The sequence below is a fragment of the Micropterus salmoides genome, unplaced genomic scaffold (genome assembly GCF_014851395.1).
Source record: "Micropterus salmoides isolate LMB-PRFRI ecotype aquatic unplaced genomic scaffold, ASM1485139v1 Ms_hic_scaffold_6, whole genome shotgun sequence".
Lineage (NCBI taxonomy): Eukaryota > Metazoa > Chordata > Actinopteri > Centrarchiformes > Centrarchidae > Micropterus > Micropterus salmoides.
Genome location: NW_024044348.1, coordinates 33,544,398 through 33,570,965, shown reverse-complemented (window position 1 = coordinate 33,570,965; position 26,568 = coordinate 33,544,398). Strand labels below are relative to the sequence as shown.

Below are 26,568 nucleotides of genomic sequence, written 5' to 3'. Positions count from 1 at the left end.
CTCTAACTCTGTGCACGGGCTGAGGGTTATGTTTAGGTTATGTAGGCTGCCCATTTGATTCAGAGAACACCACTGATTGTCCTGATGAAATACTCTCAAGCTGGTGAAAATGTTTTATATAAAGAAACTGTGTGACCTGGTGGTTCTAGTTAGTCAAAGGTCACAGAAGCAATTCTGTGTCCACCTCTGTGTGGTTCCAAGTTTTGCAGCTCTGATTGTACATAACAAGTCACTTGGGAGAGCTTTTGAGTATAACTCAACTGGCCTGGGGTGGCCTGTTTTTAACTTTTCTGAATTTTGTTGAGACACTACCCTTTTTGTGTTTGTGTCACACCTTAATGTTTACATACATAAAATAAGGGAAATTGTGAAAAAAAACTGTATCAAAAGCATCTGAAGCTGCTTATTATAATCATCCTGAGACACAAGCAAAAATCTGGGTGGACAAAACATTAGAAACGATAGAGTTGAAGTAACACCTATCTGGCACTGTCAACAAACGCGAACAACAGCGCCAGGTGTGCCTAATAAACTGGCCGCTCTGCGAGTACAGTAAGTTCTGTAAACTGCGACTCCCGACGTTCCTTGCGTCATTGTGTCAACATGGCGCCTGTCTGCCGGACAAAAGGCGAATCTGTCTGACGGTGGATTGAAACCCAATTAGAAACAGAGGAGACATTTTGGGAAAACTGTCAGTGTCCGTGTGTCCCGGCGCCCCAAGGCTGTAGATATATGGTAAAATAAGCATCTGCGGAGGCTCTTGGACTGGAATATTAAGGTAAGTTAAGTCCTGCAGCTCCAGCTACTGCTGTCTTAAAAGGGGTCCTGCTGCTAGCCCGATACATTTGCTTTTCTGTGTGTGGTGATACTGAAAACTCCATAAAAATTTCGGTTGTGCTGCGCTGTTTGACTTGGCGGTTAAGATTCACACTACCTAAACAGATCTTAATGGTGTCGTCTGAATAATAAAGAGTCAGTCTGTAATTCGGCATGCACGTAGTTCACCAAGAAACACTTAATCAAACACACAATGTCAACTTTTCCAGTTGGTCCACAATGCTGGCTACCGCGGTGCCCAGTGGAACATTGTTTTAGTAGAGTGCGATAATTACAGTGAACAACAGGCGATCCAGTAAGTTAATAACATGTACTATTATGTTGTGCGTGGACTGGGTTAGTTTGACGTTGTAAGGTATATGCGGAATTGAGGAGTTGTTCTTCATTAGCCATGAAACGTCTGAAGACACCCTGTCGGAACATGCCTATTTTTCTAGAAGCGGGGCAAAATTAAGATATTTCCCCCCCAACGTGATTCGAAAGTCGACATTTCAGTACAACTCTGCATCGGGGCTCCAATGACATCTGAGGCCACTACAGTGTAGTGTCCCTGCCACATGAGCCAGCTCTTCTTGCTTTGTTGAATTTCGGGTTCCAAGGCCAGTTAAAAAGTTGCCTACTGTAATTAAATGGCTTTTGTCTATGTGCGCAGCTGGCTCATGTCTGCAACCAGGCTACGGCGTTATGCCACGTCTGGTTAGGATCTTAGGTAGGTCACTGGTTCCAGGAATAGTAATACAGTTTATCTTGGTATTTTCTTGCATGATGTGTAGTTTGTCTGGGATGTCTGAGGAGTGAACCAGATGGTGACACAAAGCCTCAACCTGGAGACCGTTGGACTTAATGTATTACACTCCTCTGGAGATTCTGTTGAAGTTCTCTGCTTCACTGGGAGGTCCAATATCAGGTCAAGTTTAGCTACAGAGCAGCACCTGGAGCTGGTAGGCCCTTTGGCTTTGCTCAAGGACACTTCAGCATTGTTTGAGTTTGAAGGGCACATTACTTTTTGAGTGACACTGTTAAAGTGTTACCCTGGGTGTGATTTAAGTTTTTTAAATCTGTGTCCATACTCCTGTACTTTGTCTTCCTGCAGTTGCTGCTTAGCAGAGATCTTAGTTGAGCGGTGCCAGTCAGCACTATTTGATTACTACTCTGCCCCTACTTGCGCGCGCGCGCGCGCGCGCGCACACACACACACACACACACTGTCCCAGCCTCATATAATCACGCGTACTTTTCAGCTAATGTAATTTACCACCACAAATTCCAAAGCTGCTGTCATCAATTAAAAAACTAGACCATGTAATGTTCTTCCAAAAATACTCTGGCAGTATTTCTTGGTTTCTTTAAAATGATTCAAAACTACAAGATAACATTTGGTGTACTTTGAAAAGGTATATCTTGTCCTTCCTGTACTAGTTATTGTATTACCGAAGTGAGTGTGGCTGCTGGAAAGGCACCATGGACATAGTGAGAAATATTAGTGCCCACCAAGGTGGCTGGGTCATCATTCCAGATAGAGTGGAAAAAATAAAAGGTCAAAGTCCAACTGATCTGGCAGCCACTGTGGCAAATACAGTACAAGAAATGTTGGTTGTCTACCCTGAAATGGTTTGCTAATAATTATAAATAATAATTAGTCACCACTGTGCATCTAAAAGCCACTGTGTCTTCTTACAGTAGTACCACCTTTTTAAAAGAACATTGGTTTCCTGCCAGAGTGGCTGCAAGAGACTAACTTGGCAGACAGGTTAGGCCTAAATGCCTTTTTGTTTTTCGTTGGTTTTGTCATTTCTTAAAAAGCAGTCAAAAGTTTTGGCCACTCATTGGTGTATAAGTAAAAAGTATGCCAGCTCCCTTTCAGAAAACCTAGCATTTTTGATTAGACGTGTGTTTTACCTTTCTGTAGCTGGAGATGTTGGTGATAAGAGATGGGGAAATAGAGGTCAGGTGTCTGCAGAGTTCAAAGCCATTCTAGTCAGTACGCTTCAGGGCATCTTCTTGAAAAGCTGCCTGGTCTTATATGGACCTTGCACTTAGATGCATCTTGTTGCCTTTGATCATTCTAAATGTGTCTCTAGATTGCATCTGGCAAATTAACACACACACATGGACATGCGCGTGTTGTAGTCCTCACAGTTCAGTGTGTAGAGCAACAGTAGACGCCACTGAATCTCATCATTATGGACATGGAAGTGGTTTGGAGCCACCATGCCTTGCTTAGATCTAAGATCTAAGCAAGGCATGGTTAATTTAAAATGGGGCCTGGGGTTTGGGGCGTAAGTACTCATTTAGTGATTTTTGTTAATTACATTAGTTTTGTAAAGAACTGCAACAACTGTGAAGTAGACTGTAAAAGACTTAATAAATACTACACTGAAATAAGTAAAATAATTGAATTGTTTATTTGCAACAAAATATCATGAACTGAGGCCAAAAACAAAATAGTTGATTATCATTTTGCAGCTCTGTATCGATCCTGTGTATCAGTCGAACTTTATGCGGCGTGAGTCATCCTCTGCAGCAGTGAGAGAAAGTATGGAGCTTGGCTGCCTGAGATGTAAATTTTTCTTGGCATTTTTCCCAAGACGTGCGCACACACCAGACACACACACACACACACACAGACGCACCCAGATATACACACTCCCTTTCACCCCCCTTCTCTATATAAGTGCTGCTGATTTTGATTCTCTGCTGTGGCCTGTTTTCCCTCTCTGAGTCGGCATCAGAAAGAAAAGCATCAAGACAGATGCGTTCTCTCATTTCTCTGTTTATCTTCCTCTCTCGCTCTCCCTGCTTCTCTCTCTCAGTTCAGTTCAGTGACTATTACTATGACAGGTTTTTTTTATTTTAGAAATGACACAAAATCTGTGCACACATACCATACATTACATTATGTGGGTAACACTAAAGGAATAATTGGGTTGAAAATGTATCCACTATAATAAATAATAAAAGTCTTAGTCTGGAGGAATGCACATCATATCTGGATAGCAGCTGCTGAGCTCAGATGACTTACAGTGTGTGTGTGTGTGTGTGTGTGTGTGTGTGTGTGTGTGTGTGCTGTAAATCTGCAGGCAGGAAGCAAACAGATGTGACTGTACTTCCATTTTGTACTGTGATTGTCGCTAGTATTTTTTCCTGGGATGTCAAGCACAGTGGGTAAAGAAAGGTCACTAATGAGCTAAAAAATGTGTCCATTAATCAGTAGTAGAACATGTAGATTTCTTATTGTATTGGGCCCCATTTTTGAGGCTGTCTGTGGCCATCTTTTTTTAAGCCATAGCCACTCAATGTAGCTATTTGCATTCTTTAATTGCCTCTCTACAGTTTAAAGTAGTTTATAGTATAGAGTTCTTTGTTTAGTATTACCATGTTGGACTTCACTGCCACCGGCTCAGGTGAATAGCACAACAAAAACAGCAGGATGTGAATCACGCTGCCAGTGTACACACTAGGAGTGGGAATCTCTAGGCACCTCACGATTCAATTTGATTACAATTCAGAGGGCTAAAATGCGATTTATAAAACGATTATTGAAACAGCTTTTTTTTTTTTTTTTTTCAATAAAGGATTTCCTTTTGTCTCACTGTGTGATCTCTTGGTACTTTTTAAATCAAAGCATTTGTAATGATTCTACCAAGTAGGTAATAATGACGTGGCTAATTAACATTACTTCCTGTAAATTTAGAAAACTTGACATAGCAGCCAAAAAACATTCTGTTAGCTTTCCTAATCAACTTCCAGACCAGAGTCTGAATCCCAGTGAGATGTTAGCTAGCACTAACCAACACTTTCCAACAGTTGGGGAAACAACAGACGGACTTTTATTAATGGACACACTGTCTTTTTGTTGTTTTTTGGGGGTAAAAATGTTAAACTAAAGAAAAACATCATACACACATGTCTATTTTAAAGTATACTATAAATGACGTACAAAAATGTAACCATACATGTATATTATGCTTGTGCCATTGCAGTGAACCACACTATGCAGTATGTATTGATGCAGTATTTGGTATGTTTGCCAGCTAAAACTCATATTTCAAAGGGAACAATATTTCTAATTAAAGTAATATTCTTATTCAAAACACTAATGACTTACATTTTGATAACAAATGAGTACTTATCTATGGAAGCCGTAAGGGGCCATCCATTCAGATATTTTTATTTAATTCCGTTTTCCTGTGATAACGGGATAATTATCTCCTGATCTCGAGATTAAATTATCCTAAAGAAACGCGCCTGCCCACCCATGCATTCAGTCATGGTTTATCTTGAGATCACAAGATAATTATCCCGTTATCATGGAAAAAACAACAGTCGTTATCTCGAGATCACGAGAAAATTATCCCATGGGAAAAAGCAGTAAAAAAATAGTTGAATGGATGGAGAAACTAGCCAGAAAGTGCTGGATTTTGAAAGTATCCAACAGAGAAACTCCCACCCCCTCCCTTCTGGGCTCCTTCCAAAGCCACGCTGAATGCGCGTTGCCGACACCACAGGAGGACGAGGACAGTGACTAGCGGAGTGCAGCGGCTCACATCAGGGGTAAGAAAACATCTACCTTTAACATTATGAAAATAAACAACTAACCCTGCTGTTAGTACTAACTATCAAGCTAGCATGTTATTATTATTGTTGGATAGGTTTAAAAAGACTGGCTAGCTAACTGTTAGCAACAGGTAGCTGTGCTAACAGCTGCGGTAACATTGGGCAAAGCTAAAAACAGGCTACACATTTTCCCGTTTCCATCAGTTACACTACACAAACGTGTATTTCGTGTTAGACTCATAACATGTACGTTGTTTTGCATGTTAGAGCTTCCAATATGACAGCATTAATGTCTCTGAGGACTGCACCCCAGAGCCAAGCACAAACTGGGACAGGCCCGGGGTCGAGGCGAAGCAGAGGAGGGAGGGCTGCCAGGGTCCGAAGAAGAGGCAGGACGGGGAGCACGAGGTGCAAGCCAAGGAGCACATCTTCTAGGACCTGCGTCGAGCTTCACGCTCCAACAACAGCATATAAACAGGTATAGCTATACATATATATTTTAATATTAGTCTATTATCTCCCAGTGTACTTGTCTCAAAGTTTCTCTGGTGTTTCCCCCTAAGCCCTTTGACTGTCAAAAATAAAGTGTTATTACTTTTTTATTATCGTTTACTGATTTCAACTAACTACAGCTCTGCTTCAGCCATCGACTCCTCTGTGTCATGTACATTGACCTGGTGTGTAATGTAGACACAGAAGTCCTGTTGGTGAACAACAAACCCCTGTTCAATAAAAATATCTGATCATGGTGATGAATGTTCTGTCCTATTACACCGATCTTTCCAATTTGGGGTTCTAACAACTATATATTCCTTTACAGGCCAGAATCTGAGGACTGTGGGCAACATCCAACATGGCTGACCTTCCAGACCCAGGACAGAGTAACAGACAGTTCAGTCAGGCAGCATAGACAGTTTATAGTGTGGCACTTGGTCACAGAGTCGTGATACTAAGTTGCTGTTTCTGGAAGATATGCAACTGTTCTCCTGATCCACGAGGACAATACAGAGGTTTAATCCTAGCAGGGTGTAAGATGTAATGTCACCAACTGCTACACAAAATAATTCCCTCCACTGTGTGAATGAATACCTGTACATTGTTTTCTTTTTATGTGCAGGAGGGTAGAGAAAATACAAAGAGATTTTTCCCTGTTCTGGATAATATTTTCATTATTTTTTAAATAAAACATTGAAAATGATAAATGCCTTTTCTTTACACTTGGGAGCATAAATAATCAAGCAACTACCTTTATGTCTTATGTCTGAAATAATGACATCCAAATGTGGTATAACACCTGTTTATTGTTATTATATACTACTAAAACTACAACCTATATCACAAATTGATCATTTTTAAAACCTCAATAAAAATAAGTATATACAGGAAGAGACAAGGTGTGTCCAGATGTATCTTGACTGATTATGAAGACAGTTCAGACTTTACTTGTAGCATCGTATCGCTACTGTGGAGATGATTAAATATCAGTCACCTCTTTGACATGATTACCACATTTCAAAACCAACCATATTACTTTTTTTATATTTTGCTGTATCTAGCAACACAGTTGGGGCAGGGACACATGACTGAACCCCATGTTGACGGGGATCATCAGGTTTCCTGGTTCTGCTTCTAGGCATCTCCTCAGTAGTAGACAACCGGGGGAGGAGGAGGAGGAGGATGGCACTCTGGAGGTCTGCGATGTAACTGTAGTCCTTCTCCACCTTCAGTCCACTTCATGGACTTTTTGTTGTACACCTTGCTGTACCTCATAATACAGAAAGGAGGATCAGCTTAGTGAAAAGTTTGTAATACCTGACATTATTCTCTTATACTGTAGTTAGCATTTCCACATAAAATGCAATCAAAACAATAAATCAGCACCATTTATCTGTATTCCTCATACTGTTAAATATTTACAATATTTTTTGATTCATCACTTATAAATCTATTGAGTAAAATGCATAGGAGTACTCATAATGCAACATACTGAATTGTGTCATAAGCTTTTTTCTCCTGGCTGGACTGTGGACATGGTGGTTGTGATCCAGGTCAGCCAGCATGGTCTGATCAGCGTATACTGGTGAGAAGTACAGGGCTATGAAAGACTCCAAATAAAAATAAAATATATATATAACATAAAGTTAGGTGTAAATATAGTATAATAAACCTATATGGTGAATAACTAAACCAGCGCAGTCTACACTTACATTGTCTAACCTAATGTTAGCGTCGGAAAACACCGCTCACGCTGCTGTTTTCCAGCTCACCTACAGCTAGCTATAATTCATCGTCTCTACTCTGGCTCCTACACCAGCCTGCAGTCGTAGCAACAGTTAGCTGTATGCTAAGTAGGTAGCTACGTTTGCTAGCGATGAAAGTAACAAATTACCATCAAAATGATAAAGATTACCTGTCCAGCAGAAATAAAACCACCACGGTGCAACTTTTCAGCCCCTTGGTGTTCCTCAGTTGTGGGTCATTATCGTTGAAAAGCCACGCAGATATCACCTCTGGTCTGACCGCTTCGCTCGTCAGGTCTGAGCGAGCTGAGCGGGTGCGCGCACGGGGGCAGCTCCTGTAGCAGCAGGGCTGGTAGCCATGGCAGCGAGGGAGATTGACAGCCAGCCAGCCAATCATTGCATTCGGTCCGAATGAAACGAGTGTCCGTGTTTACTGCAGCCCTGAGAGGACTACAGACAGCCGGTTTTTATACTCTCTTTTTCAGAGCACCTAACTTTTCAATATGCATTGGTGTTTAAAGACAGTTTCAACAAATATGACAAAAAGTGTTTCAGAAGCAACTTTGCTACCATGCCTTTAAGCGCCAGAGGCTTTGTTGATGATGTGAAGCGGTTGCAGTTTGGTTGGGTTTGGGCACCGAAAGTACTTGGTTATGGTTAGGAAAACATCGTCGTTTGGGTGTAGTCACTGAATCTGATAGGTCACAGATTTTGGTGTTACACCTGTGGCCTCCGTTTTCCATTGCAGATAGTACCCAGAGACAGAGACCCTTATGTAGCTGGTCGTCATAGCGACGCCACACAACTGCCGCGACGTAAAGTTCAATGCGACACACAAACAGCTGTCTCTTGATTTAAGTTTAAACGTTTCAACATTACCCAGAATGTAAAGACAGGTAAGACGGAGGTGATACGAAAAAAAGTACCTGATAGCAGGTACAAGTACAACTTTTACACAATGGAAAACCAAAAGAAAGGCGAGTAGAGTCGAAGCGAGTCGAGCTGGTACCGTGCAGTGGAAAATGGGCTTTACCGTCTCTCTCTCTCTCTCTCTCTCTGTATGTCTGCTTCGGTGACTTTCTCCATCAATAGTAGGCTAGGCTGTCTAAAGTCACCTCCCGTAATTCCGTAGGCTTTAACAGTGTCTCCCTCTGTCTTGTTAGGAGACTGTAGTTAGACGGCTGAGTGCAGACGCAGAGGGAGGGGCGTGATGGAGAGAGAGAGGAGCAAACGCTGGCAGGACTTTAGGAAACATTTATTAACTCAACATCAAACTATCTGTATAAACGGTATTGTCTAATCTTATCTCTTTTGAAATTATATCGTATACCTCATATACCGATATACCGCTCAGCCCTATATGTGCCTCTAATATATGACTCCTAAATTGAAATTTGTTAAATGCAACAGATTTATAGATACAAATGACTCTACATTTATCTGTGCTTTGTTTTACATTTGTTTGTGACTACTTTTGTGAGACTGTTCTAATAAGTAAAAGAAGGAATTGTTCCACAGCACTACTTGTGGTCAAAAACTCCCAGAATACCTTTCAAGTAGTATATTTTAGGTTAAAATTATTTACAGCAAAAAGTTCTAAATTGTATCAAATTAAAAAAACAGTGTTGGATAGTATGCAGTGTGTAGTGCTCCATGCAGCTGTTGAGCTGTCTGAAATGTATTTATTTTAACAGGGAAGTCCCATTGAGACACAATCTCTTTTACAAGGGAGCCCTGAAATACAATCCATACAATCATAGTACTTTACTATTTACTACTACTATGGGATGTTTTACATCTAAAATCCTATTCTGGATAGTAACTATTACCTACAGCTTTGAATAACTGTAATGAATTAAAATATATGACATTAGCCTCCAAAATGTAGGGTACTAATAGCGACATCTTACAAGTTGGGAATACTTAAGTGAAGTACAGCTGCTTCCTGTGCAATGTACTGATTTACTGAGTGTCTTTTCATTTTTCTTTAATGGTTTTGTTATGATTCCCTCCAGGATGTTCCAGCAGAGTGAGGAGCCTCGCTTCACCATTGAGCAGATCGACCTCCTCCAGAGGCTAAGGAGGACGGGGATCACACAGGTGGAGGTCCTCCATGCCCTGGACACACTTGACCATTTGGACCGGAAACATGGACACAAGTTGACCCATAAACCGTCCTACATGCCTCCCTCGTCTTCCAGCACCGTTGCCGCCTCTTCCTCCATGACTTCCGCCGCCACTCAGACAAGTTTCCCCAACAACCGATTCTCACTGTCCCCTAATAACAACTTCGACACCACCTCCCCGCCTCTACCAATTCCAGTGGCCTCACCTGTCGTCATTTCAGCTGTAACTCAGAACGGTCTAGTTGCTGTCACCAATGGGAAGCTGTCACCGCCCAGATTTCCTCTTGGCGTGGTTAGTGACAGCGTGACGACACCAGGCTATGGGTTTGAGACCAGTGAAGAGGACATAGATGTTGATGATAAGGTGGAGGACTTGATGAGGTAAGACTGGACCAGATTTTTCTTAACAGTGTCGTTCTATAGTTTGCCCACCAGAGAGTAGTAGTAGTAAGTTTAATTTTCATCCGTAAAATACAGTACATTTCTTGGCCAAGAAAGCTAATTTAAGCTAACTTAAGAGAGCCTAGTCAAAAATGTTGTTTTTATTTTTATGGTATGGATTGTGTAAAGAAAATTAATGCCGGTCATTATATTGGATTTTTGAAGCTTTCAATTATGGATCAGCATTGACCTCAAAACTTCCGTATCGTCGGGCTATAATAGTTATTATAGAAATATAGTAATTATCCCCACGCACAACACAGACACCGTAGCTTAGAAAAAATGTTGTGCCACCGTTACCAGTTTTAGCTCCTAGTTAGCAAAAACTGATAATGTATCTATTGCAAACAGAGGAAAGGCCAACAAAGCATTAACTTGTGTGTATTGGTTGGCAAAATGAAAGCAACATGCATTGTGCATGCAATACATCCAACATCACCTCCCCCGTTCTTCATCACTCCTATTGACTTTTGCCCTGTCTGTAGCTCAACGCACAGAGCCTCACCTTTTGCACTCAGGTTTTTGTTTCCATTTAACCTACTCAGCTGCACCTTACTTTATTTTTATAGTCTGTATATATTGTTGTTTATTCTATTTATAGTTTTTAATGTCTTAAAATTTAATTTTATCTATCTATCTCTGTCTCTATCTACAGTATCTATCTCTCAATCATGGTCTAAGCCATTGATGGTCTTTCTGTGCATTTGACAATAAACGCCTTAAATGTTGAATCTATGCGCCAGCCCCGGGCTACCAACAAACATTAGCCTGTTGCTGACAGTACCAAAGAGAGGTGCTCAGGGCAAAGTCACATTCTGCAAACTGTTTTAGAGCTGTCGGATTCCAAGTCCTGTACCGCTGTGACAATAATTAGTACTTAAAATTATGATAATGTTGATATCAAAAGGGAATATGTGACAAACCCACTGATAACTTATACAGTAGATCGCTGCTCTAGAGAACAGGTGTTAATACTGATGGTCGACAAGCCTGCCTGTAGCTCCCACTGAATACAATACAGGGATTGAATCCTACACACACACAAACACACACACACCCACAAACACAAGTGCCTCTCATCTGTCTGCAGTCAGACAGCAGCAATCAGAGCAGTATTGATTTGAGGGTGTGTGAAGATGAAATCCAGCCAGAAAGAGAGCAGCAAATATTACAGCAGGCTCTGGCCTCTGATTCCTGCACATATTCATCAATAAAAGCTACTGCCATTGGTGTATGTGTGGATTGCAGAGTTACAGCTGGTTTAAGTAATAGTGTTAGCTTGTGCTTTATGTGTTTAGTAATGTCAAACTGTTGGAGAGGTAAACATTTGTTGTCTTTGTGGTAAGCTGTAGATTCTCCTCTCTGCTTGTAGGAGGGATAGCGCTGTGATCAAAGAGGAGATTAAGTCCTTCCTGGCGAACAGGCGGATCTCTCAGGCTGTGGTCGCTCAGGTAACGGGTGAGTATCATCTTCATCTGCATTTCAACCAGTCCCACCAAATCAACCTCAGGAAGAGCTGGTATGCCAGCAAGCACTTAGCCTACTGACGATGCAGATCTCACTCCGTTCCTCTTCCTCCAGGGATCAGTCAGAGTCGGATCTCCCACTGGCTCCTACAGCAGGGATCAGACCTCAGCGAGCAGAAGAAACGAGCCTTCTTCCGCTGGTACCAGCTAGAAAAGACCAACCCTGGTAACACCCCTCTCAGGCCTAATCTCTTACACAACCTGTTCCACTTGTGAGAAAATACTGTCAAATAAAAGGTGTTATATGTTTTTCAATAACCAGTCAGCTACACTGAATGCATGACTGGCAGTGCTGACTTCAGTAACACCTGGAGTTTCTTAACGCTGACTGTGCAAAAATCAGGCCATTTGGACTTAGGGGGACAATCACTACTACAACATCACAGAAGTGCAAGTTATCTGTTAAAAGCATGGTTTACGATGGACAATCAGCCCGTTCTTTTCATTATTATATTTGAGATATATTCTTAGGTGGAGAACCAGTGAAAGCGCTTGTGAATAAGTCTTCAGCCGAGGAACTGTCAGCAGGAGCCTCACGCTGTGTGACATACTGAAGTGAAAATAAGCTATTAGTAAAGCTGTCTGGGGTTTCTGACTTCAGGTGCCACTCTGGCCATGCGAGCCGCCCCATTGGCTCTGGAGGATGTGATGGATTGGCACCAAGCCCCGCCTCCATTTGGCTCTGCCCCTGGGGGCTTCCGTCTGCGGCGAGGGAGCAGGTTCACCTGGAGGAAGGAGTGTCTGGCTGTTATGGAGAGGTGAGGAGGAGGTGGTGGGATGTCGGGGGAGGAGTTAATGGCAAGAAAATGAAAAGGTGGAGGAGTGAATTGGCTGAAAAGGTAAAGCGTGACGTTTAATGGGCTTTGTAATTAGAACAATGAATGGTGTGTGTGTCTGCATCTGCACAGCTTCTTCAGTGATAACCAGTACCCTGATGAAGCGAAGAGAGAGGAGATAGCCACCGCCTGTAATGCTGTTATTCAGAAACCCGGTAGGTTCCAACAGGAATTAATTAAGATAATCTGTAATACATTATTAAATTAAATTGTAAAAAAAACTTTCATTTAATTAAGAAAATACTCTTTTAGCCACTTGCCTCACAACTGCAAAGTAGGCATATGGTTGAATCCATGTGGAGAATAGGGTCTGGTTTCATTTGACAACTTAAATATGTTGCATATTAAAAAAATGAATGTGTCTAAAAGCAGTCCTACCATAACTAACATAATACATAACTTTGTATTACTTCGAAGATACTTTCTGACCAATTTAACTAAATATGTGTGAATGAGCCTTCAAAAACAACCACAGGGAGACAAATGAAGGAGTAGAGGACAGAGAAGCAAAATATGTGATTAGTGTGTGTGTTCTGTGTGTGTTACAGGAAAGAAGCTGTCTGATTTGGAGAGGGTAACATCTCTGAAGGTCTACAACTGGTTTGCCAACCGCCGCAAAGACATCAAGAGGCGCGCTAACATTGGTAATATCTACCTCTCAGTAATTTATTAGTCGACTAGTCACGATTAAATTTGTCACACCCTAACCATAACCCGAATTAAACCATTTAACGAATTAAACACACAGCCTATCTAGCTAACGTTACCATTAAGTGAACAAGGTTTACTATTCAGAATGAACACCAGTATCAACGTCAGGGGGAAACCAGGGAAGAAGACAAGACAGCGTAGGATACTCCTATAATTCACTGATTTATGATTGCACTTCAGTTGTTTGCTAACACAACTAAAAGAATATAAAGAACTATGGAGAGGCTCCTCCAAGATAACAGCCAGGCTTTATCACCCAAAACAATAAGCTCTTAATCTGATTTATTGCCAAGTAGGTTTTAACTTTAAAACTTTTAACTTCTCAATAAAGATGCTTTGGAACGACTGTAAAACTTCAATTAATAGTCAAGTCCCAAATAGCCACCTACCCCATTTACTGGCCTGGTGTGGGAACTTATTTTGACAAATAAACACAGGTCTCTATTAAACGCCTGGTCTGTTTTTTATAGAAGTTCTTTGGATGTATAAAACCTCTTAAACCCTGTGTAGTCGCCTGCTTTATCTGCTTCTAAGCTGCTTAGATGGTTAAAACAAATATTAATGTTTAAACATATGATCAATATGTCAGTATGAACATGCTACACATAGTTAGATCGGTTAGATTCTCCACAATTCAATTGTTAAGTTCATTTGATGAACTTATAGGCATTACTATTATATTATGAAACAACAAGCCTCAAAGTATAATTCTTATAGATTTACTGGTGTAACCTGCACGGTACAAGAGATGAAAAGAAAAGTGCCGACTTGCGTTACTTTTGAAGCGCTCCTGAAGTCCGCTCGTTAAATCCGAATGTGTTCGTTCCTTTAGTCTGTAAGGGTCCACCAATCAAAAGAATCAAAACAGCTTTTCATAAAAATTAATCCAAGTTGTGAATCCTGTCATGTGAAGTCCATCGCTCTCTGTCTGCTAACTTCTCTCATCCTGCACCGTGTTGTCGTTTTCCTTACGTTGCTGCCTTCAAAATAAAAGCGCATAAGCCGACAGTCGGAGCTAGATCAAATGAATGATGTGTATTTGATATTATTGGATAATTATTATTAGGGCTGACCCCAGTAGTCGAAGATTCGATGCTTCAATGGGCGGAGCCTGATTCGACTGTCAATCTCACAGTCGAAGCTTCGCAGCGAAACAAGGATCATGCCATTTTGGCGACATGTACTCAATGTCTGATTTTACATAGAACTACCAGTTTTCTCTCAATAAGTTAATATACAGCCTATTGCAATATACATTTACACGTTTAATGCTGTAAATAAATATGTAAAAAGAATAAAACATTCAATAAATGTTTTTAAAGTGCGTAAATAAATCCAAAATTGTAAGCCTAACCCTGGGTCGTCAGTGCGCATGTGTAGGCGTAGCGTGTGTGCAGTGGCAGCGGAGGAACGCTTGCTGAAGAGACGGAGCCCCATCTTCGTGTTTGTGTTCGTGTCTTCGAGTTGTTCGCACCTCGTGGGACTTTCGGATAATTTATCACCGTTGATGAACCACACAAAGAATATTTTATCGTTTTTAAACAGCCGGCTACTTGACGTGCATGCAGTTGTCGGCAGCACGGCATACACGCAAAACTCTCTGTGTGAGAGAGAGAGTTTATTACTCTGGAAATGTATAGTGTAAGTTGAATGAATAGAGACTGCAGCTCTGCAGCTTCTCAAGATTAAAGCGGAGCTGCCCTGTGTAACATTGAAACCATCTTTCAGTTGTGGCATTTCCTCTGTCTCTGCTGCTCTGTTGTTGCTGGGCTCTGGGGGCGGGACTGGCCGCCTGCTGACCACTAAACCCACCGCCGCTTGTGGAGCTTCTCAACCCTGAAAACATTTGAGCACATTTTCGATTCAACGTTCGTAAAACTGCCAATACTCAAATGCTACACAGTTGATCTCTCGCCTCAAAACCTCTCAAAAGTGTATTTAGTAATTAAATAGCGTACAAAACTTGTAAAAACAAAGAAAGGTTCTGCTGTTAGCCTCTTTCTCCATTACTTTCCGCTGCTTGCATGAATGCTTCTTCTTCATGAGTAGTCTTACAGTCAAGCAGTCATGGCAGACAGTGGAAGCGAGACTGTCCTTATATCCCCGTGTGCTCTGCTAGAATGTCAAACAGTCTCTAAATGAATCAGTACACACATAAAGGAGCTTTTACTCTGTAGTACACATCCTTGTTCCTTGCTCGCTGTATCATTCAGCCAACACTTAGATGCCATCCTGCTCGTCACAAACACTCGGAAATTCTTCCTTTAGCAGTTGTATGATTGGTTATGTTTTTAACCAGCCGTAGTAGCAGGGTGTTGCTCTGCTCTAAAAGAGCAGCTTCTCACGTCCGTCATTCTCACTTGGATGAAGGATGATGCAAGCCAACACTCACTGTTGACTTGCATCTGAGTGTGTTGTTGTTTGAGGTCGATATGCTATGATGAGGTTTGTCTTTTTGAAGAAGCAGCCATCTTGGAGAGCCACGGCATTGAGGTTCAGAGTCCAGGAGGTCAGTCCAACAGCGACGAGGTGGATGGCAACGACTTCCCTGACCAGGTGAACTAGATGCGGACAGTAAATGAGTTATAACTGCTCAGTAACAGACAAAGCCTCTAACAGAGCTGTCCAGTGACAACAGAGGATGACGGTGTTTGCACTGAGCAGCTCAGAGGTATGAATGTGTGGGACAGTGGGGCTCGGTAAACATTTGGTCAGAAAAGTTAAACAGTGTGTGAAACATTACAAAAGTTTGTATTGGCTCCTGTTCGTGTAACTGGTCAAATTTTCATTTAGTCACACATCTGATGTTTACAGAGGCTTTCTGTGTGGTCAGCATACATTTCTACATTGCTGAGATTATAAATAACTCAGAGGTCACAGTATTATGACACTATTCTTGTGACCGTCAAATGACCTGGTTATTGTGTAACCTCTGTGCTGCTCTGCCACAGGGTTGTGAGGTGTCCTTATTTGACAAGAGAGCTTCAGCGAGGCAGTTTGGTTTCAGTCGAGCTGACCTGTCCTCTCCAACCCAGGTACAGCCTGACTACAGACGCACTGCCTCCTCACTGTAACTGCATTTATAAAAGAGCTTTGGCTTTCAGATGAAGAGACGAGGGCAGATTTACAGGAGAAAATCCAGATTGAGCCAAACGTCTACTAATCGTTTCCTTCATTCCTCCTGTCCTCACTCAGGTTCCCACGCTGCTCCCCAGCTGGTTTTCCGCCCTGGCTAGAGGAGGCATGTCTGGACAGAGGGGCACTTCTCTGATCGGCCGCTCCCTTGTGTCGGGGGCGGGCCCTCAGGTGGAAGGTTCCAGATTGACAGGTGTGTCCTGGTCTCCCCCTTCCCCCTCCCTCCAGGACGAACCCACCATTGAGCCCCAGGATCCAATCGGTTTGGAGAAGGCTGCTGTCCATCACAGCAACCAAGCCCTAGCCAATCAGGTTGATGGGACAAGATGCAGCATGGGTAACGACATCAAGACGGAAACGCTGGAGGATGACTGAAGGGTGTGGTGGATATCGGAGCTTTCGGAGTGATGAATGGAACAGGATCAGAGGTGTGTTAATATGCAAGCAGATTTTATAGGAATGTAATAAGCGAAAAAAAAAAGACCAAACGTCGTGTATACTCCAACCCTGAGATACCTCCCAACCCTACCTCCAACCACCAACCTGCTCTGCTACGCTCTTATAGGCATTACTATTATATTATGCTAACAATAATGATAAACTGTTATGTTTATTTTTAAGTGCTCCCCAGCAGTCTGTGGAAGATTTAAAATACCTAAATTAGGGATGGAACGAAATGAAAATTTATGGCTGAAGCCGAATATCATGAAAAACTTTATACCATATCATACCATACCGAACAAGGTTTTTCAAATTTATTTCCGTTTAATTTGCCATTTAACTTAACTTAATTTACCATTGCATATCCCACAGGATTTGGTGAGTCCTATAAAGTAAATTACATGTGTCCATTTACTTTTAACAGACACTGGTAATATGTTTTATACTTTCTGTGAATATAATCCAATTAATCTCACTTCCATACTGTATAGACACCTTATTTTGAAAACCAACATTGTCACATGTGTATCCTTGCGCTAAATTCATCAAGTCCGACCCAATTTGATAAACAATGTTGTATGTGGTTCTTGTATCGCGAACATGAAGACTTCATGGCCTCTCTTCAGGTAGGGCTCTCATACTGCAACACTTGTCTTTGTAAAGATAGAAAATGACAGGACACACTGTCAGCTCATACTGATCCGTTTCAGTGGATTTACCATAAAGGCTTGAATACGTGTGCACTCCAAATGTAGGTGTGGCTACCTGAATTGCCTTCTCAGAAACGAGTGACCGAAACACTCAAAGCGGGTCAGACCGTTTTTTGCCTTTTCTAAGAAGTCAGCCACAGATGGAGTGGATGTGCATGGAGACAATTCAGCAGAACAGTGTCTGCAAACGGCGACTTTTGTGTCATTCCCAGACACTTTAAAATGCTTCCACACTGCCGACATGTCAACGTCTTTTGACTTATTAAAAAATAGCATTTTCGGCCGATTAATTTTGGTGGCCAAACATTTAGTGCATCTCTAGCCTAAATCAAAACAAATCAAAGAAAGTGAATCCGTTATCGCACAGTAAATACATACATAAAAGAAAATACATAATAGTTTTTCACTTTATTTGTTGATTTGTTTTTATTTAGGCATTTTAAATCTTCCATAGAGGACGGTCTAACAGGACACAATGCATTATGCAGAAATCTTTGGAAACTGCATTTTTCACAGCAGGACAACACTGTATTTGACACGGGGTTCAAATAGTTTCAGGGTCTTGCACTGTGATCACAACACAACTGAACAGCCTCAAAAGATAAATACATGAATTTGACAGTTAAGTTCATTTTAATTAACTATTATGTTCTAATTTCTATATGTTTGTGTGTATATATATTGTATGTATATACTCCTTTCATCACAGTTGATTATATTTTAGATGTTTGCTGTTGATTCCTTTCATTGAGAAGAACAGCAAAATAAGCTTAGTTTCATCGAGGTCACAGCTTGTTGGTAATATTTCTCTGAGTCTAAGATGATTTGAAAATGTAAAAAATAGAAAAAGAATGACCCACTTCTCCACCTCCTGCCCTGGTAAAACAAGCTCAGAATATGGAAGCAAAGAAAGGCAGGAATGATTAGATTTTTGTGAGCAACTGAATACCTCATTGTGAAATTTTACCACAACTGAACACTTAATTTAAATACCACTGAATGGAGAGAATCAAAATACCTGATTTGAAAACAATCTCTGTCAATGTGTGTGGTCCCCCCTCTTTGAAATTTACAGTAGCTCACTGCAGCTTCTCCAGTTTCAATAACACAGCTCATGTGGTTTTTTGTTGTTGTTGTTTAACTGTGCAGGGTTTTTAGTCGCTCATTTGAATGTCTTTCTTGGATCACATGACAGACCTCTAACCTGATAGGCCAGAGGTCTGATCTATTCCATCACAGCCTCGCTGCTTATCCTGGGTGTCAGTGTTGCCAACTTAGCGAGTTTGTCACTATATTTAGTGACTTTTCAGACACCCTTAGCGACTTTATTTCAAAAAACCGTTAAAAAAAAAAAAAAATCAAAGTCCTTATATGCAACTCATGCCACTCCTCAGCCATTTTGGGTTCTAAACATATTTAGGGTGTTTTTAAAAAAAAATCAAAGTCCTTATATGCAACTCATGCCACTCCGCAGCTATTTTGGGAACGCCTCTGGGCAGCTATTTCGGACTAACAAGACCAGGCTCCTATCTGAATGAATGGGGAGAGAGCCAGAGAGATCTGCACTTTTACTGGTCACCGGGACATAAAAACTACATGAATAGAATCAGCAGTAAAAACTAATAAAAATCGCTGAAAAAGTTTGATGACTTAGCCCAAAAATAAGGTTTAAAAAGCGGTTTTCCCGACCGGTCCTACGTCGCATGCAACACTACTACCAAGCATGCCCATATTATTATTATAATAATAATAATAATAATCTTTATTTATAGAGCACTTTTCAAAAACCAGTTACAAAGTGCTTTCACAAGTGTAAAAACAATAAAACACATAAAAACAATTACATGCTAAAAACAAGAAAACACTTAGAATAGAATACACGTTTAAAATAAATGTAAAATATGTAAAAAAAACCAGAATCAAATAAAATCGGGAAAGGCTCTCCTATAAAAGTATGTTTTAAGAAGGGACTTAAAAGAGTTCACTGACTCAGCCGACCTGATCTCCTCGGGCAGGCTGTTCCAGAGCTTTGGGGCCCTTTAGTTTTCAGTCGAGACTCTGGACAGACAGCAGACCTCTGCCTGAGGATCTCAAGGTACGTGCTGGTGTGTATAGGACTAAAAGGTCAGAAATATAACAAGGTGAGAGGCCATGAAGAGCTTTAAAAGTGATCAAGTCCATTCTAAAACATACTGGGAGCCAGTCTAATGAAGCTAAAACAGGGGTAATGTGGTCATATTTCTTTGTTCTGGTTAAAAACCTGGCAGCTGAGTTCTGGACAGTCTGGAGTTGATCAGTAGATTTTTGGGTTAAACAAGTGAAAAGGCTGTTGCAGTAATCCGGGTGTGATGAGATGAAGGCGTGTAAAATGGTTTCAGTGTCCTTAAAAGTTAACAGATCGTATTTTAGCTATATTTCTAAGCTGGTAAAAACATGATTTAACAAGCTTTGTGGTGTGCTGCTCAAAATTTTAATTACTATCAAACCAGATACCAAGATTCTTTGCAACAGGCTTAACATGATTCACTAGGGAACCAGCAGATGGCAGTATTTGCTTTGCCATCTGCTGGGACCCAATTACTAGGATCTCAGTTTTGTCTGAGTTCAGTTGGAGGAAATTATTTGACATCCGATTTTTTACTTCACAAAGGCGGTAAGTGAACTCAGCATGCCAGGGTCTGTGGATCTGACCGGCAGATACATCTGTGTGTCATCAACGTAAATATGAAAAGAAACACCATGTTTATAGATAATATGTCCAAGGGGAAGCAGATACAAGGAAAATAAAATGGGTCCTAAGGCCGACCCCTGAGGCACACCATATTTAACTGGACAGAACAAAGAGACATAGTTGTTCAGACACAGAACTTCCTATTTGAGATACCTCTCAAATGATGGATGAAAACCATTCTTGGGCAGTACCAGAGATCCCCACCCAGTGCCTCAGTCTGTCTAACATGATGTTGTGATCAATGGTGTCAAAAGCAGCACTAAGGTCCAGGAGTACCAGGACTGAGCACATACCTTCTTAGAAGACACTCTCATTTGTGATACTGTTTTTAAAAGCTCAGACAAGTCAATGGGATAAAACTGGTTAAAACTCTCTTGTTGCCGGTGAGGGACCTCAGGGTAAGAGGAAGAGGGAGTAATATAAGCTCTGATTGACACCACCTTATCATTAAAATAAGAAATAAACAATTAACAGTCATCATTACTTCCAGCTGAGGCACAAGGAGGGGCTGGGTTTACCAGGTGATCCACAGTCTTAAACAGAAACCTGGGATTGTGTTTATGTGTAGTAATGAGTTCAGAAAAAGTGTGTTCTTATGTCAGTGGAACCACACAATTGGCTGAAATGTTTCCCGCTTTGGCTGTTAAAGCAGACAATTGGCTTTCTAGCAGGGGGGGCTTTTTGTCCCTCCCATGACATCATTCGGCTGGCGAATTATGCAAATTACACGTCAATTAGCAACTTCTAGCGACCTTTAGCACGCCAATAGCTACTTTTCTTACTGAGGAGTTGGCAACACTGCTTGGTATCCACAATACTCAAAGTTAGTTTTCCTCATGAATTTTGGTGTCTGAATTTCACCAATTCACTTGAAGTTTTATTTCAGAAAATTCATGAATTTGAGCAACTTGAATAGAGTTTTTACAACATTGAACACTTTCTGTTAAGTGTTTTTTTTATTGTACAACTTGAAATTACAGAGGAGTTTAAACCCCATAAACAGGTGGTGTCCAGATAAAATACTTAAATGCTATAAATTCAGCTGTATTGAGATACCAACAGTATTTGGTCATATTTCACAATTAGGTATTCAGTTGCTTCTAATTTAAAAAAAACAACAACTCCACTACAAAAAGGTTGATTTAAAATCCTTATGTCCTCTCTTTGCTTCAATCTTAATAGCAAGTAACTAGAAAAAGTAGTTACTCAATAGATAAATGTTGAAGGAAGCCGAAACTGTTGACAGATTTGTATAAAAACTCGAAACCCGGAAGTCCAGGTGACCGAGTATTATTGTCCACTTACCCAATGGGTGATCAGGCAGAATGAATCACTGTGAGATGATCGGTAACCAGTACAGATCAGTTAGTTGGGAGGTCTGTAACAGTGTAATATAACTGTTTAGATACTACAGATTAAAATGTAAAGTGAATAGTAGACATATACCACACGTGTGTGTGTGTGTATGCATAAACACACATACGTAATATAAAGGATATTATATAAACTGGAGGTATATATATATATATATATATATACACCCTGATCCATTTCTATTTACAGTATCTAGACGTATTAGCTTCAAATGAGAGAAAGAGTGTTTCTTGTTGGTGAAAGGTGAGTGAAGCATTAGCCAAAGTGTAAAGTTTTATTGTATACTTTCTGAGTGGATTATAGGCATGGATGGAACTATGTATTTGAAATGATATCAAAGATGCATCAGATGTGTCGAATTATTGCAAAGAAAGTGCATTTCCTTTTTAGGTATATCATTATTTGTGCTCGATATGCCATGTGTTCTAAACACACACACTATCATGTTTAAATGGTATTTTCATTTTAAATGACACTTTATTGGATCAATATCATGGTGCTTAAAGTCCCTGCTGTTTAAACATTTTATTGATCAGTATGAATGACAGACCAGAGAAAGCAGTAAGAAGAGAGAGAAATATTTTGGGAGCAGATGTGTTCCTCAGAAAGCTAAAAGTTTTAACGTTTTAGTGAGTGAGTTGCTTTCTCTAGAAACAACCACAACAAGAAGTGTTCTTTAAAAGAAAAATAAATATTTGATAAAACTAGTCAAATCAAGAAATATTCCTCCCAGTACGGCCATAGTAGAAGTCTTTTTCTGCATCTATGTGAATCTCCATCCGCTCAAGGAATTAGTAAAAAGCCTTTCTTTAGCCTTTTGGACAGACGATACTTAACGATAGACTGAGAACTGCTTGGATGAGAAACATAAATTTTGTTTTAAAATAGCCACAATTTCTTTCAATTTTAGGGAACATGTTATTAAGTCATACATCATCATCTTATCAAGTGCCAATTCACTAGTTTTTCCAAAACACTTTGGGTAAAGTTTGAGATGTGTGCATCAAGCAGCACACATTTACTTTTTGGTCCCTTGGGGGCAGCACAACAAGCTGTAAACACAGCCCTGACATATCTTTACCTTTTATAAAGCTGCTATGGCTAATGCCCTGGCAAGCAGCTGCCACATCCAGCAGACACAAAGTGCCCAAAATGCTCTGTTTTGGTTTTTACCAGCTCCAAAGGAAAATGTCTGGCTCTTCAGCTGCTAAATTTTCCGCTATAATCACTATCTAGTTGCTAATTTATCTGCTGTTTTATGTGCTGGTGCAGGTAGTATAAAGTAGTAGTAGTTTGTGGGCTAAAAAAACAAAACATTGAGCTAAAAGAGGCTAAAATGATGAGGGGAACCACAGAGTTGGGTGATTATTGTCTGTGTGTTGCCACTATAAGTGACACATTTCACATTACACATAGTCATAGTAATTGGTTGGCACAGCTTTAATTGATCAGGTTCTAAATTAAAACAAAATATGAACAATATTGAAAGTTAGTATTTACAGTAGCTGACCAATATTTTGAGAAGTGAAGTGTTTAAGAGTAGCGGACATTGAATGTCTTATCCACCTCTTTTGTTTGCATAAGTTAGCTTATATTTTACTTTTAGTGACATATTAGCAACTGACACTTAACACTTCAATAAATACTACTGGAGTTTGGTGTATCACATATAAGGTGAACCAGCCGTTCAGAATAATAGTTTTTTGTTCAACACATGAAATGTATAGTTTTATTTTAAGTTGAAGTGCCTTATTTTTTGCAGTGTACTAACACAGGATCAGTGCATGAAAAAGGACTTCTACACTGGCTGTACATACATCACTGTACCAGAACAAATGCAGCAAAGCTAAACACATGATGTTCTGTAACAGCCAACACTAAAGTGGCTTCATTCAAACCAGTTCATCATTGTTCCTCACCAGGTGCTTTACAGGCTAAGCTACTAGTTCAGAGTTAAAAACTCGACACAAATACCTCACTTTACACCTCCCACCCCCCTCAGCTATAAGCTACACCCCGCAGGTTCCTCCACAGCTGCTTCAATGTGAATAAAAGTTTAGAAAGCCAAGAGGGGAATAACAATAGAGCTGATTTATTCAGAGGAGACTGGCGGAAAACTGTGAGGCTGTAAAGATTGTTCACTGGCTGATGTGGGCCAACAGAAATGTCAGTGTCCTTTTTAAAAAAAGGGAAATTCCTTCTCAAACCAGAGCCAATAAATATTAAGTTTGAAAGTAAAGGGAAATTCCACTCCAAATAAATATTTTCATTCATAAGCTCCATGAAATGCTTATACAAGATAATAAAATACGCCTCCCCATCCTAAGTGTTGGTTTCAGACCTTCGGAGAATTTAAGTTTTGTGATGAATATCTCTAACGGCAGCAGAGCTGTCCTGGATGTTTTTGCTTAAAGTGTTAAAAAAAAAATTCAAAGGCGTCATAGTCAACTAAGTAGTTTGTCATTTGCTTGAAGTATTTACACCAAAATATATAAAAAAAAAAAAATACTATCCCAACTAAGGGTTAGAATTTTTTTTTTTTTTTTTTTTTTGAAATCTGCTAAGCAGAAGCCTTTATGAAGTGAATCTGTGGATTCATTTAAGACAACATGCTGTTTTGAGATTATTTCAGGGGTTTAAATCGTTTCAGTTGCTGCCTTTAGGGTCTTCTCATGAAGATGTTCTTTTCGAGTTCTAAAGCAGCAAATTGACGTGAAGTGAAAGTGGTTTATTAGTGTCATTTTTAGTCATTTTAGAGCCAAAATGTCTGAAAGTAGAAAGGAAAAAGAGATCAACACTATAATTAAAATGAGAAACCAAAAACAATGACCAGAAACAGCATTGTGGCCCTGTTTAAACATAGAGAACACCTTCTCATCAGGTGATTGACAAATGCTCCTTTTCACCCCAGTCAAGCTTGTTAAGATGCCATTTCCAAGTCAACTAGATAAACTACAAACCACTCTGATTGGATGGGTCTGGGGTGAACTTTGTCGATTGTCTTGTGAAGGGCCACTAGGACACGCTGCAGTGTTAAAGAACAACTGATTTCACAACGGCAATCTTTTATCTTGTTTCGTGTTTACAGATTTCATTCCTTTTGGTCGGCCTTGTTCTCTCAAATACATCTCATTTTGCTTTCAGTTTTTGACACTAAATTGACCATGTATTTTTTTTATTTCCAGAAATCAGAATGCCAGAAAGTGTGTGTTCATATTATAATCAACTTGAAATGCATAATACGTCAAAGTTATCATGACATAGAAAGCCCTTGCTCTTCCAGTTACATCCACGTGCAGCATGTTTTACCATCTGCCTTCAGTCCTCTGTTGCCTTGCTGTACTGTTTTTTGTTGTTGTTTTTTTTTTTTTTTAAAAGATGAGCTTCCTTTAATGGTTTCTTTACAGGAACAAAGGTGATGTGTCAGATTAGATCTTGTTTTGCACCTGTAATACCTGTAGAGTACATGCACCTTTGGCATTGACTATATCTTGATCACATTTGTCTTTCTCCCGCCAAACCCAGCTGCCTCTGCCAGTACTCCTATCCCTTATCACAGACCGTACAGTAAATGTCTTCACAATACTGTTTGTATTGTGGACTCTTCCATCGACAATTGGCTGTCAGTATGACAAAATTAGGATGCATGTTGATAAGGGTGTTAACGAGGTTGTAGAGGATCTTGATCTGAGGTCTGGTCTGCTGTGTAAACAAAGAGAAAGCAGAGGGGATCTGATATCAGAGTGGTTTCAGTCAGTATGTCATGCCTTAGGACTTAATGCTCCTGTTGTGTGTCTCTTACCTTAGTCAATATTGTGAATACACGAGATGCAGTATGACGTTTGAAGAGTTATATTGTAAAATGCAGTTTTAATTTTGGTGAAAAAAGTACATTAATGCATTCAACATAAACTGTAGATGTTCCATTCGTAATGTTCTCCTCTAATCAGCCAATGACTGTAAATACTACTCAAAATGAACATCTGGTTCAAACATTTTATCAGTCATGTAAACTGTTTTTTTACTTCTGAGTGGTTACCATTTCATTTTGGCAATAAGCTCTTCAATAATTCTCTATAGAATGAAAAATATCAAACCTCAGCAGGACGTTTGTTGTCAGATTTTTATCCCCTCCCGTTCTTTTCTATTTCAAGATTTAGTGCCTTTTTTGGACGGTAGACTGTTCTGTAACAATGTAGAAAATCTACATATGCCTTTTGTTACTTTTTCATCTGTTGGATAAACCTTATTTGTTGTTTTTAAGGTGTGTTTTTATTGATATTCTATTTACAAGGGAATAAAAACTGATCAGAGTCCATGCAGTGTGTCTTGATTTGTTTTGTCTGTATGTCAGTGTGTAAAGAAATGGCTGGAGCTGTGAATTGAAGTTAATTCTTGAGCATGCTTCTTTCACTGAAGACCGTGAGAACTTCAAGCGGCTTAAGGTTGAAGAGCAGGGCGCATTCAGCCCAGCCGAAATCTTGCAATGTTAAAATAAACGTAACTGCTGATAGTGTTACACCTCTGACACTCCCACCAAATGAGAAACGGCGTACCTCAAAGGCCGTTGTACACCGTTTCAATCCAGAAAACCACAGCAAAGCGGTGCATACCGCTTTCAGACTGAATGTGCCCCAGGTTTCACTTCAGGCAGAAACCTGTGTCTGTCTGTCAGCTGGAAACATATTTTCAAATCAAAGAGTTAAAGTTCCCATATTATGCAAAATGTTCTTGTCTTTTCAACCTGTGTCTAAAGACCCCCAAACCATGAGAAAAATCATCATCTCTCTTTTTCTCCTGCTCAGTCTTTCAGTAAATGTGTGAGAAGCAGATTTAGAAAATGTCTTTATTTAAAACCTAAGAATCCATATTAGTTATCCCACTGTTCTTGTATGTAATGTTA

At 40.2% G+C, this 26,568-nt stretch overlaps 1 protein-coding gene across 3 annotated transcripts; it reads left to right on the top strand.

Moving 5' to 3' along the window:
* The first annotated feature begins 603 nt into the window (after positions 1-603).
* On the top strand, positions 604-17,364 carry LOC119890535 (homeobox-containing protein 1-like). Of its 3 annotated transcripts, none has more exons than XM_038701849.1 (10): positions 604-778; positions 9,650-10,141; positions 11,574-11,659; positions 11,783-11,893; positions 12,329-12,485; positions 12,636-12,718; positions 13,112-13,207; positions 15,742-15,830; positions 16,226-16,309; positions 16,470-17,364. In XM_038701849.1, the coding sequence occupies exons 2-10, from the start codon at positions 9,651-9,653 to the stop codon at positions 16,782-16,784; spliced, it is 1,512 nt and encodes a 503-aa protein (XP_038557777.1). In that variant the 5' UTR covers positions 604-778; position 9,650; the 3' UTR covers positions 16,785-17,364. The 3 variants fall into 3 exon arrangements, with proteins under 3 accessions (XP_038557777.1, XP_038557776.1, XP_038557775.1); XM_038701848.1 differs by having other exon boundaries at positions 15,739-15,830; XM_038701847.1 differs by having other exon boundaries at positions 15,736-15,830.
* The last annotated feature ends 9,204 nt before the right edge of the window (positions 17,365-26,568 follow it).

Bases quoted from the DNA above. Each gene is read 5' to 3' on its own strand.
- LOC119890535 (XM_038701847.1), top strand. From the start codon at position 9,651: ATGTTCCAGCAGAGTGAGGAGCCTCGCTTCACCATTGAGCAGATCGAC. The intron at 11,894-12,328 runs GTAACACCCCTC...TTCTGACTTCAG, and splicing joins GCTAGAAAAGACCAACCCTG to GTGCCACTCTGGCCATGCGA. The intron at 13,208-15,735 runs GTAATATCTACC...GTCTTTTTGAAG, and splicing joins CAAGAGGCGCGCTAACATTG to AAGCAGCCATCTTGGAGAGC.